Below are 12844 nucleotides of genomic sequence, written 5' to 3'. Positions count from 1 at the left end.
ACAAAGTTAATTTGAACATTTTTTGTTCCCATTTAGTGACAGTGAGTGGTAGAGAATCCCTATAGGTGTCAAATATTTCTGAAAGGGAACCTGTCACCCCCCCGTGCCGGGGTGGAGGCCGCCCTACCCCCCGCTAGAGTCCCAGATACTTCCCAATCTTGCCAAGTCCCGCTCCTGGATCCGGTCACAGGACGGAGATATCCTTGTCGGAAGCTCTGCGCGTGCACGCTGCAGAGAGGAGTCCGACGCCCATAGAGAATGACGGCTCCATTCATTCTCTATGGGCATCGGACCCATCTATGCAGTGCGCGCCGGGCTTCCGGCAAGGATATCTCCGACCCGGGACCGGCTCCAGGAGCGGGACTTGGCGAGGTGGGCTAAGTGTCCGGGGCTCTAGTGGGGGGTTTGGCGGCCTTCACCCCGGCACGGGGGGGGGGTGACAGGTTCCCTTTAAGGCCCTATTACACAGGCCGATATTAAAGCAGCAAGTGAGTGGTGACCTGTCAGATCAGTGCTTGCTTGCTTCTTGTTTCCTGCTCGTTGTCTGTGCTATTACACGTACCGACGGCGAGAGGGGAGGGGTGGTGGTCCGCCTGCACAATCTTTAGATTGTCCGGATGGCCCAAAGGAGGTAACTGCTTTCTGCTGCCGCCGTTCCTATTGCACGGGATGACGACCAGCAGACCATAGCTATCAGCATAGTTTGTGCATGTTTGATTGTTGTCTTTTAACACTACCTATTACACAAAACGATTATGAGCCGTAACTGCGGATAATCGGCCAAATATGCACGCTAATCGCCTGGTGTAATAGGGCCTTTTACAGCTGAATGTTTGCTGCAGTCTATCCAGTGTAGACATCCCTCTTTGATAACAGTCTGGGCTCCAGGCTGTATACAGCATAAGGCTGGGTTCACACTATGTATATTTGAGGCTGTATTTGTGAGGCTGTATAGCAACCAAAACCAGGAGTGGATTGAAAACACAGAAAGGCTCTGTTCACATAATGTTGTAATTGAGTGGATGGCCGTCATTTAATGGCAAATATTTGCTGTTATTTTAAAACAACGGCTGTGGTATTGAAATAATGGCCGTTATTTACTGTTATATGGCGGCCATCCACTCAATTTCAACATTGTGTGAACAGATCCTTTCTGTGTTTTCAATCCACTCCTGGTTTTGGTTGCTATGAGGACCTGACATGAGGACCAAATACTGCCTGAAATATACATAGTGTGAACCCAGCTTAAAACTAGTTACTTAGTGAAAAATCTTACCCAGCAGGCAATCCTATTTGTTCCGTATCAGAAAGAAGTTAACAAGCTACCGTACTATTATAGCAGGATTTCCGACACATGCGACTTTCCTTCCCTCGGGGAACCATTACACTAAATTATTAGACTATCTTTAACTTGACTGATAAGGTGCGTGTCATTTTATTCAGCGGACATCTAAAAGGCAACTTCATCTGCTTGTGCTGTAATGTTATTAGTCATGCTGTTGACTGTAAATGTTAGGGAAGTAATTGGATTTAACCTTTTTTTCAGAGTCAGACAGATGATGGGATTCGGAAAGAGTTAATAGCGTTACAGGAGGACAAACACAACTATGAGACAACGGCCAAAGAGTCTCTGCGGCGAGTTCTTCAGGAGAAAATCGAGGTAGTGCGGAAGCTGTCTGAAGTGGAGGTATGAGCCACCATTGACATTAGCTATAACCTATGTATATGTTATCTGTTGGGGGTAAGATTCCATATGAATAGTAATGGTACATGGAAAAATGCTGGAATGGATAATCAAATATAGACTAGTAATAAAGTCTATTGGGAATAGGAATACCCTAAGGCCAGGTAGGTAGGTTGGAGGGGTAGGGGTGTGGGTGTGTGTGTGTGTGGGGGGGGGGGGGGGCGCTCCGGTTGTAGCCTCAGTTAATTGAGGGAAGAGTTAATGCTGGAAGAGCATAGGAACTCCAAAGCATTAATTGGCATTGAGCTTATTACTACCATACAGTAGTTCATTGTGGGTTTTATTACCTCACGGCTAGAGGGTCCTAGCAGAGCCCACACTGCTCACATTTACTGTTATTTGCTCAGTCACCCATCTGACTTCACATGATTCTGTGTGTAAGAACGGACTGTTCAGAGAGCACAGACTCTGTACACACTGCATATTACATGCTGCTTCCACATGCCACCCTGCCAGGACTTTGGATACATATGGAGTTGTCTTCTGCATTCTGGACTATTAGGCTGTGTTCACATGTAAAGATGGTTTTTAGATTATGTTAAGGTTCTATGAGTTTGGCTGTTAATAGCTATGTACTGTAGTAACTTGCAGCTTAGTTACAATACCATATGGTCTTTACCATCGGAATTGCTGTAGCTGAAGACCACTTTAGAACAGCACTTACCTTCATTGTCATTGCTGGTTTTATGCGTCTAAAATTTAGATTGCCTTTTAACCCTTAGACGACCCAGGGCGTATAGTTACGCCATGGAAGTCTGTCCCCAGACGACCTAGGGCGTAACTGTACGTCCTGGGTGGTTCTCCTGCTATGAAGCGTGCTCCGGAGCGGAGTGCGCTTCATAGCAGGTGGGGGCCGGCTACAATCAGCAGCCGGGACCTCACCGGTAATGACACGCTGCAGCGATCGCGCTGCCGCGTGTCATTGACCCCTTAAACCCCTTTAAGTGTAAGTGACAGGGGGAGTCCCCTGTCACTTACCGATCGGGACCACCGCAGTGTGACTGCGGGGGTCCCGATCGGTAAAACGGACCGCCGGAGGTCTCTCACCTTCCTCCGTGCACAGGCAGGCTCAATGAGCAGATCGCCGATAACACTGATCAATGCTATGCCTATGGCATAGCAATGATCAGTGTGTGTAATCACACTAGTGTATGTAAAAGTCCCCCAAAGGGACTTCAAATGTGTAAAAAAAAAAAAAAGTTAAAAACACTAACACACTACACCAAAACCCCTCCCCCAATAAAAGTTGAAATCACCCCCCTTTCCCATTATATAAATAAAACATATAAAAAATAAATCTATTAAAATATTACAAGCACCATTGCGAACGGAGAACGGCGTACACGAAAATAGGGGAAAAAGTGCGCGGATTACCGATTTAATGTTACATTATATATAAAAAAAATTCATAAAAAGTGATCAAAACGTCCGATCTTCACAAATATGGTATTAATAAAAACTACAGGTCATGGCGGAAAAAATGACACCCCATACAGCCCCAGGTGAAAAACTAAAACTGCTATAAGCGTCACAATAGTCCCATTTTATTTATAATTAATTGCCAAAAAAAAGGATTTCATTTAAAAATATATGTAGCATTAGAGAATCTGCGTAAGCCTGCATATGGTTGTGTTCGGGCTGACCTATAGAATAATAGTATCATGTCGCTGTTACCATATAGTGCATTACGTAGACACAGGAACCCCCCAAACGTTACCATATTGCATTCTTTTTTACGATTTCACCAATTTATATCTTCATAAATAATATATTAGGGATTCCGTCATATGTTATGGTAAAATGAAAGATGCCATTACAAAGTACAACTATTCCTGTAAAAAACAAGCCCTTACATGGCCTTGTAGATAGAAAACTGAAAGTGCTGGAGCTCTTAGAAGGGGAGGAGGGAAAAACGAAAACACTAAGATCAAAATTTGAGCGGTCCACTGGGTCATTTTGGGCCTGGTCCTCAAAGGAGAAGTCTGGTGAAATTTTTTTTATTAAAGTATTGTATTGCCCCCCAAAAGTTATACAAATCACAATATACACTAATTATGGGAAATGCTTATAAAGTGCTTTTTTCCCTGCACTTACTACTGCATCAAGGCTTCACTTCCTGGATAACATGGTGATGTCACGACCCGACTCCCAGAGCTGTGCGGGCTGTGGCTGGAGAGGATGATGGCATGCTCAATGTCCTCCAGTGCCCTGTGTCCCTCAGTGTCCCCTTGCCATTATCCTGCCCGGGTGATCGCTAGATCGTCCGGACAGCCCATAGCGGATAGCAGCGGTCTCCTGTCACCAGGAGAGCAACGGCAGCAGACCGTTGCTATATTAGTCATTTGTCTTTCAACATGTTGAAAGACAAACGACTGCAACGATCAGTCGACATTGTTCATTGTTTTGGCTGATCGTTGCCTTGTATTACACAAGACTTCTATTACACAAGGCAGATTACGGCCGATAATTGTTTCGTGTAATAGGGCCTCTAGTAGTAGTGCCTACTTGCTATCTTTTAGTGAAGTAGATAACATTTTGGTGTTTGTATTAGGTTTTCCTAATCTTCAGACTATATCTGTTAATGTGTCAGTGGTTTTGGCCTGAAATGAAAACAAAACCTCAAGGAGTAAATGAGTGCATTCATAAAGCATATTTAGAGCTATTGCTACATGTAAGATTGCAGCTTATCCATGTGGACAGATGCCTTGTAGCAATGCATTCACAGCTCATCACTGTCATTACTCACACTCAGTCATCCCGAAAAGTCCATGTAAAAGAAAAATATCCAACTATGATAAATATTCCATACCCAGTCCCTGCAGCCAGAGATCAGGTATGGGGATCTGCACTAATCTCAAGTGCTGTTCTATCACCCAACCCTAATATTCACTGTATGTCAGGGGTTTGTGTCTTCCATGCTGGAACCCATCCCACTTAAGGCCCTATTACACCAACAGATCTGATGACAGATTATCTGCCAAAGATTTGAAGCCAAACCCAGGAACAGACTATAATCATAGATCAGGTCCTAAAGGAAAGACTGGATTTCTCCTCTTTGAATCCACTCCTGGGTTTGGCTTCAAATCTTTGGTAGATAATCTGTTGTCAGATCTGTTGGTGGAATAGGGCCTTTAGACGCATGAAACAGACTTCCAGTTTATACATTTTTGTGAGCATAGTCCTACTGTAAGGGCCCTATTACATGGGACGGTTATCATGCAAATTACCAATATATTGTTTGAATTTAAACGATAATTGTTTTTTGTAAATGCAGGCAACGTTTGATCAAACGACCATCGAGAAATTGTTCATGTGTCGTTCATCGTTGATTTTGTGCGAACACAAAAATTGTTGTTAGTCATCGCTAATTGTTCAGTGTAATTCCACGTTGTTCGCTCTTTTGACGGGATCAGATTGATAAAACGATTGCAGTAAGGGTTGCAGTAAGGGTTGCAGTAACGATTACGATTGCAGTAACGATTACGATTGCAGTAACGATTACGATTGCAGCAACGATTACGATTGCAGCAACGATTACGATTGCAGCAACGATTGCAGCAACGATTGCAGCTAAGGGTGGCTTTACACAGAGATTTATCTGACAGATTTTTGAAGCCAAAGCCAGGAACAGACTATAAACAGGGAACAGGTCATAAAGGAAAGACTGAGATTTTTCCTCTTCTCAAATTCATTCCTGGCTTTGGCTTCAAAAGTCTGTCAGTTAAACCTCTCTGTGTAAAGGCACCTTAACGATTTTCATTCTATGTAATATGGCGGACGATTTCAAGTAGCTCTCATTTGCGATGGTTAATCGTTAGAAATCGCTTAGTCTAATTGCACCCTCTGTATCATTCATGCATTACTTTCTCTCCACTTTTGCAGAGAAGTCTGAGTAACACTGAAGATGAATGTACCCATCTGAAGGAGATGAATGAGCGAACCCAGGAAGAGTTACGAGAGCTGGCCAACAAGTACAATGGGGCAGTGAATGAGATTAAAGATCTGACTGACAAGCTGAAGGTAATTCTCCAGGGTCCGGCCTGTTTGGGATCTGAACTTAATTAAAGCTTTTCACTAATCGCTTATTAAATGTATTGAGGTTTATGGGTCACAGAAATATCACTTACATTCTTCACGTCCACCCCCCCCCCCCCCTTCTGCTAATTCTTACAGCTATGCCTGTGCAGCCTGTCACACATTGTTTACCAGACTTCTCAGCTCATACATTTATAACTGTATTCCGACATTACCCAATTGTCGACAAATCCCAGGCAAGCCCTTTAGGTCTGTCATACTTATAATGGCTTAGCTATGATTGTGTGACGCCCATAGTACCCCACCCCCAAAGGAAAGGTGGCAGAATTCAGAAACTTGCTCTGTAAACACATGGAGAAGAAAATCAATATTCAAAATAAAGCTTTATTTAAATAAAGTTACATAACTTTGTGGAGTGGCAGAAGACCTTGCAGTAGACTTTGTGTGTGTACTGTTTGTAGCTTTAGTGGCTTATCCAGGCTTAGAAAAACACCACTTCTTTCTTGCAGTAACAGCGCCACTCCTGTCCTGTATTGCAACTCGGCTCTATTTACTTCAATGAATGCGAGCTGCAAACCCCACGCCCAATCTGAGAACGGGAGTGGTGCTGGTTCTAGAAGAAAGCAGCCTGGACTACCATTTTAACAAGAATAGGGGTCAAATGCTATAGAGCAGGGGGTGGGCAATTTTGGGGCCACATGGTTTTAGAGGGCCAGTCTAATATACTTAGTCACTGTCGTGAAATTTTTTTTTTTTTTTTTTTTTGCAGAAATCAATAGTCCAGCTGATTTTAAGAAACTTTGTAATTGGGTTTATAAGCCGAAAAATGAATTTTTATCATGAAAAAGCAGTTTGAAGCTCTCCCCCTGTCTTCATTGTTCTACTATGGAAAGAGGGAAAAGAGACACCAAAACAGGACAACAAAGAGTTAATTAAAAGCTACATTACCCCCTGTCCTCTCTCCTCTGATGTCACCACTGACCTCTCTGACCTCGGAATAGCTCCCCTGCTGAGTAATCATTTGTTCTCTCTCTTCTGCTGCCAACAATTCTCCTCCGTCTCTTTTCCCCCCTCCCCTCTTCATAGAACAGACAGGACGCGTATGAGATTTCCTGATTCTGAGCAGTGGATGACAGAGAGGAGAAGGCGACCTGGGAAAAGGCTTTTTAAATGGAGATAATGGCATATTTGACTAATAAACCCAATTACAATGTTACTTAAAATCGCCTGGACTATTGGTTTCTGCAAAAAAGAAATTCACGACAGTGACTCTTTAACTCTGTTCTCAGGGCGGCTCTTGCAGCCACTGCAATAGCACTGCCCTACCCTCATGTGCTGGTGACTTGGGATAACAGACGTCAGGGGTCTGCACCAATAAGGCAGGGAGAGCAGGGGCCTATATATCATACAGTGTGACTCTGACCGTTACATTTTGGGGACCCATTAATCCTATGTGGTGTAATGTTCAGAGTGCTGCTGGCATTTTTAATAAAAACTAGTAGTATATTTTGTTCATATTGGTTACAGATGTGGCTATACAGGAATTTTCGATAAAGTCTGCTACAGCCTTTGAAAAAGTATACTAGGAAATGATACATTTTTGACGCATCTAGGGTAATCTATCATTGATATTCAGTGGCTGACCTTTAGTTCCAAGCCAACCTGTCGCTAAAAATATCATCAGACATGTCAAAAATTATTGATCAGAGCAAGTCTCGTTGCTGACAGCTGCTCTGATCAGAAGATATAGCCGGGAGAGATCGCGGCAATCCCCGGCCAGCAGGAACCTTTAACTTTCTGAGCTGTCGTCCGGTAAGTGGGTCACACTGTCGTGATCTTTCTCTGGCTATATCTCTTGAACACAGTGAGTGTCAGCAGGGAGATCCGCTGTGATCAATAACTTTTGACATGTCTGACATATCAAAAGTTACTTTTAGTGACCGTGCCCATTTAAAGACTATAGACACCTTTTTTATAGGTAGTTTCTTTTTCCCCCTGAATGCAGAATGAAGCAACTCTCTCAAAAAGGGTTCATTCGAAATCTCCTACTGTTTAGATAAGATAAATCTGTCAGGGCGACTTTACACTTTCTCCATTTTAGAGATAGCGGGAGTGGTGAGGGGTTACACACCACTAGCTCAAGGTGAGGGAATCCTTGGACGGCGTTGTGTACACAAGGTGTAGATAGGGCAGAACGCAGATCCAAGAATCACTCAAGCTGTGTAGATGGAAAGCAGAGCTCACACCAAGTAGTAGGAGAACTACAAAGCAATTTTTAATAAAGATCTATAGAGAATATATGATTTTTACACAAAAGAAAAATATTTTTTAAGAGAATCAGTATAGAAACGTGACATAAGCAGGAGAAGAAGCGGGTGGTCCAGCACCCAATAAAATAAAACTGAGCAAGTAAAAACGTGTCCTATAGCTTCCAACGAGCCAGGAACAGGCAGTGTCATACACAAGGAATGAAATAAATGGGGGGGGGGGGGGGAGAACAAGTATGGATTGGTGGTCCTACAATACTGATTAAGTGATCCATAGCAGATCCAGGGTATCTTGTAGGCCTACAGAAAAGTACCAAGTGGTTTACTTAAAAGGTGTCAGGAGAGTAATGTGAGATTGAGAAAAAAAAAAATCTTAACTTCTTATTAATTTCTATATTTCCAACACCGTTACTGAATCATTGGGCACTAAGGGTTTGAACCGAGAATGTCAGTGTATTGTGTGTTACAGTGCATGACAATGTAGTGTGTGTGTTTGTGTGTGTGTGTATGTGTCAGTGTATTGTGTGTGTGTGTGTGTGAGACAGTGTATGACAATGTATTGTAGTGTGTGTGACAGTGTATTGTAGTGTGTGTGCATGTTTGTGTATTGTAGTGTTTGTGTATGACAATGTATTGTATGTGTGTATGTGACAATTTATTGCATTCCGTTGTATTTATGGGAGATTAAAATCCAAAACGGATAAAGCACTTGTAAATTGGTGACATGAATGATAATTTCTTATATAAGAGAAGCAGCGATGAGTGTGATCCCATCTATAAATGGGGGGAGCAGGTGTACCGAGAGCAAGGGGGTGTTGTAGGGGTTTAGTATTACTCATGCACCATATGGGATGTAGAAAGGTCACATTTCACTGCCTGAAAACAGAAAGTCTGTTCTCTGTATTCTTTTATCCATTTTAACCCATAGATAAAAGCTTCCTCTAGTAGCCTCTTAGCTGTAGGCAGCATGTAGCCTTCTATATAAGTTATTAACATGTCATAAGGCCAATTGGATGTCACAGCTCTGAACACCTGGGAGGAAAGATTTAGGGAGAGTAACCTTATACTGTCAATGCCATGTGTCATGTCTTGAGTTCTGAACTGTCACCTAAATTTGAGCTATGGGCCGGAGACCACCCAATTTGCCTCCAAGTCACTGACTTCCTTTCTATGTTGTAAGATATTAGGAGGGTAGCATATGGCACAGGGAATGATTTAGTCTGGTATGGGAAGGGTCTCCTCTCTGGATACCTGTAGGCTAGTATTAATTTCCTGTATTTGGATATACTGAAAAATGGAGTTACTAATTCAAATGGACAGAACTAAAATATGTCCCATCACTAGCATAGAATACTTATTGGGGGCTATATATATATATATATAATATTTATTTTCTCTCTGTTATATACAGTTGACAGAAGGCTGTAACAGTGACACATGCCATTTTGTAGGCCATGCATTAATATCCCCCTTTGTTATACAAGAAAGGATGCCAGCAATATGATGCCAGACGGACTCTTACGCCTTGCTTGTGTTATCCCATGTCTGCATATAGATTATGCAATGAATGTCCGTGTGAACATAGGCCTGGTACATGTAGTTATTCACAGTATATACTCTGTCATTAAAGGCAGCTGAAGGCCGACAAGAGGAAATACAACAGAAGGGCCTAGCCGAGAAGAAGGAATTACAACACAAGATTGAGGAAATGGAGGAGAAGGAACAGGAATTACAAGCAAAAATTGAGGCCTTGCAAGCAGACAACGACTTCACCAACGAGCGTCTTAATGCCTTACAAGGTGAGTCCTCCCTCCGCACTTGCTGCTTTCTTCTTTTTTTTTTTTGTTTGCCATTTTTTTTTATTTTTGGAATTCTGCTTGCAGTACGATTAGAGAATCTACAGGAGAAAACACTTAAGGAGCACAGCACCATGGGTAAGTGCCGCACGTAGTTAGGATCACATTGGAGAAAATCAGTTTTTTTTTCCCCCATAAAAATTTGGTAAAACTTGTTTAGTAGATCGCTATAGGTTGCAGCGTTTAAGGAGCTAATGACAAGCAGCTGCTTGTCATTATGCTGGGCTCCTGGGACACTGATGTGTGCTGGACCACTCTCACTGCAGCAGTCCCGCACACAATCAAACCCCTCTTACGTCAGGAACGTATATATACATTCCTACTGCACGGTGTATGTGCAGTAAGAGCATATATGACGTGAAGGGGTTAATACACTTTGTAAGCAACCGCTTACACATTAGCTAGCACATTGGCTATGCAATACTTCCATAACCTTGTATTACTGGTGGGGAGTTAGGAAAAAAATTCTGAAGTTTAGTGTAGTTGGCGCTGAGACTAATCTATGGGCTAGCCTCTCTGTGATGCAGGAAGCAACAGCACTGTGAATAATGCCTAGAGAAGCGCGATTACAGTGGATTACTACACACCAGCCGGGACTACTTGCAAGACCAAGACCCCACCCAATGCCCAGATCAAGATAATTTTCATATGGCACAGGACCTAATAAAAGTACATTTTTACCCTTATAGCTGGCCTGGACAAACTGATCAAAAACAGTATATGGGTATGTTCACACTGAGTACAACAGGAGGGCTCTGCCATGGAATCCCGCCTGCCTCAGTGTGTCAATAGGATGCCTTGCGCGCCTCCGCTCAAAGAATTGACATGTCAATTAGAGCGTAGGTGCATGAGGCATCTCTTTGACACACTGAGGCAGACAGGCGTCTGCTTGTTTTACACAGTGTGAACGCACCCTATGTTAGCACTGAGAGCAGGAATCTGTATTGGCACAGATGTTCAGCTATATAAACCTATATCTCTTGCTTGGTTCCCCTTTGAGGCCGGGTTCACACTATGTATGACACCGGCTGTTCTGTGACCCAGCTGTGTCACAGAATGGCTGGAGTCGTGAAGATAAACTTCAATTCTATTAGTTGGGATGCAGGCGCATCTGTGTGCGCCTGCATCCCGATTCACCATTGAACACAATGGAGAGTGTGACCGGAGCCGCACACTCCACTGTGTATCTTGTCAGGCTTGTGCGGCCGCTATTCAATGAATAGCGGCTGCACAAAACTGATATGTCATTTTTTCGTGCAATGGCTAGGGATCCCGGCCGGAGCGTATACAATGTGTATACACTCTGTCCAGGAATCCATTAATTTAAATACAATATATTTTTTGCATTAATCACTGCCGTTGTTGCAAATTACAACAACAGCCGTCATTTATGCAAAAGATACGTTGTGTGAACATAGCCTGATGTTGCAAGTATGTTTATATTTTGGGCAAGTAAAAAAAAAAAAAATTGAACACCTCTTTAGTGACCCTAATTTATTGTACTCTTTCATCTCTGAGAGGGGAGCATTACTTAGATTCTCAATGCACTTGTTCCATAAAGATCCAATAGTAACCATAGTAGGGCTTCAGCATATGGGGACTCTATTCACAAGTTTCCTGAGAGTTTCTAAAAACAACCAGCAGAATTATGAGTACAGCTCTGTGCTGTTAAGCTGGACTGTAAAATACAATGTTTACCAAGTGAATGATATTTCTATCTATGCGTAATGCATGTACATTACAATGGGGTTAAAGTGCTTGTACATAACTTCCGACATGCTCAGCTTCTACTCTCCCCATTGATACTACGTTCACCAGTCCTCTAGTACTATGTGGGTGCCCATACAACTGAACCATACTCTTTTATGTCTATATACGGCTTCTTAGAATTTTTTTTTTTTTTTAAATGCAGATGAAATCAGTTATTTACCACCTGTGATGGCTTTAGTGACTAACACATATTTATTGCTGTAATACATGTTTATATAATGTTGTTTTTATATATATATATATATATATATATATATATATATATATATAAATGTGTGTGTGTGTGTGTATTATGCGCTATAACACATACATACGTATGTACGTATTCTTTTCTGCCACTTGGCACTACATTGGAGAGTGACCGCTACTTTGGTGGTATATACAATGCAGTACTCCATTTATTCCAGCAGAGGGGACTGTTGTGTACGATTTGAGTTGCACTTGATCTTTATGATTTAATCTGAACTGGGATTAGCAGAACAGTTTGTACATTTTGTAGATTACAGCAATAACAATCTTTTGTGATCACAGGCATACAAGTCGATGACTTCAAACCTAAAATCAACGGCAATGCAGATAAAGGTATGTGTCCCAGTCTCCTAGCCGCACGTTCATGAATGCTTCATTCTAACATGTCATGAATGCTGTATTCATTCATAGTGCCACCATCTGCCACTCGCTCACCTCCACATGATTTGGTGTTGCTTTTCTTGGACGTGGTTTACATGTGTCTTCCCATTGGCATTTCATAGTGTGCTATGGTGATGATAAAGAAATGTATATGTTGTATATGCTGCATCTTATCAGTTTTTCCCATATTATTGAAGGTCTGCCCTTCTCAGGATAGTGATAAGGAATAATAGATGGATTTGGACTGTTCTGCAAATGTATATAGAGTGGACATCATTAAAGAGTTACTGGCATTTGAAATATTTAACTTGTCAGAAATTTTGACCAGTCGGCAGCTCAGTGCTAAGACCCTTACCAGTATCTAGATATAGCCGGGTGATGCTTACGGCAGCGCACTTCACTACCCAGCTTGGTACAAGTCTATAGAGCCCAACTTCTGCAGTCAGTCATTCTAAGTGGAGAGCTAGGAATTAAAGTGCACTGATCACCCAGGTATATCTAGACGTTATGGAGGTTTTGTTTTCTTTTTATATGACAGAATC

General features: G+C 42.3%; 1 protein-coding gene across 5 annotated transcripts in view; it reads left to right on the top strand.

Annotated features, from left to right (window-relative positions):
- Positions 1–12844, top strand: part of SLMAP (sarcolemma associated protein) — a 90676-nt gene that overhangs the window by 52902 nt on the left and 24930 nt on the right. For 3 of the 5 annotated variants that reach the window (XM_069966988.1, XM_069966992.1, XM_069966989.1), the window contains 5 exons: positions 1547–1687; positions 5627–5764; positions 9677–9845; positions 9930–9980; positions 12204–12254. In XM_069966988.1, coding sequence (XP_069823089.1) covers positions 1547–1687; positions 5627–5764; positions 9677–9845; positions 9930–9980; positions 12204–12254 — 550 coding nt within the window. The remainder of the gene's footprint in view (positions 1–1546; positions 1688–5626; positions 5765–9676; positions 9846–9929; positions 9981–12203; positions 12255–12844) is intronic. The other 2 variants (XM_069966990.1, XM_069966993.1) reach the window with 1 other exon arrangement.

Source organism: Dendropsophus ebraccatus, chromosome 4, assembly GCF_027789765.1.
Source record: "Dendropsophus ebraccatus isolate aDenEbr1 chromosome 4, aDenEbr1.pat, whole genome shotgun sequence".
Lineage (NCBI taxonomy): Eukaryota > Metazoa > Chordata > Amphibia > Anura > Hylidae > Dendropsophus > Dendropsophus ebraccatus.
Note: the sequence above shows the minus strand (reverse complement) of the source record. Positions and strands in the feature narration are given on the sequence as shown.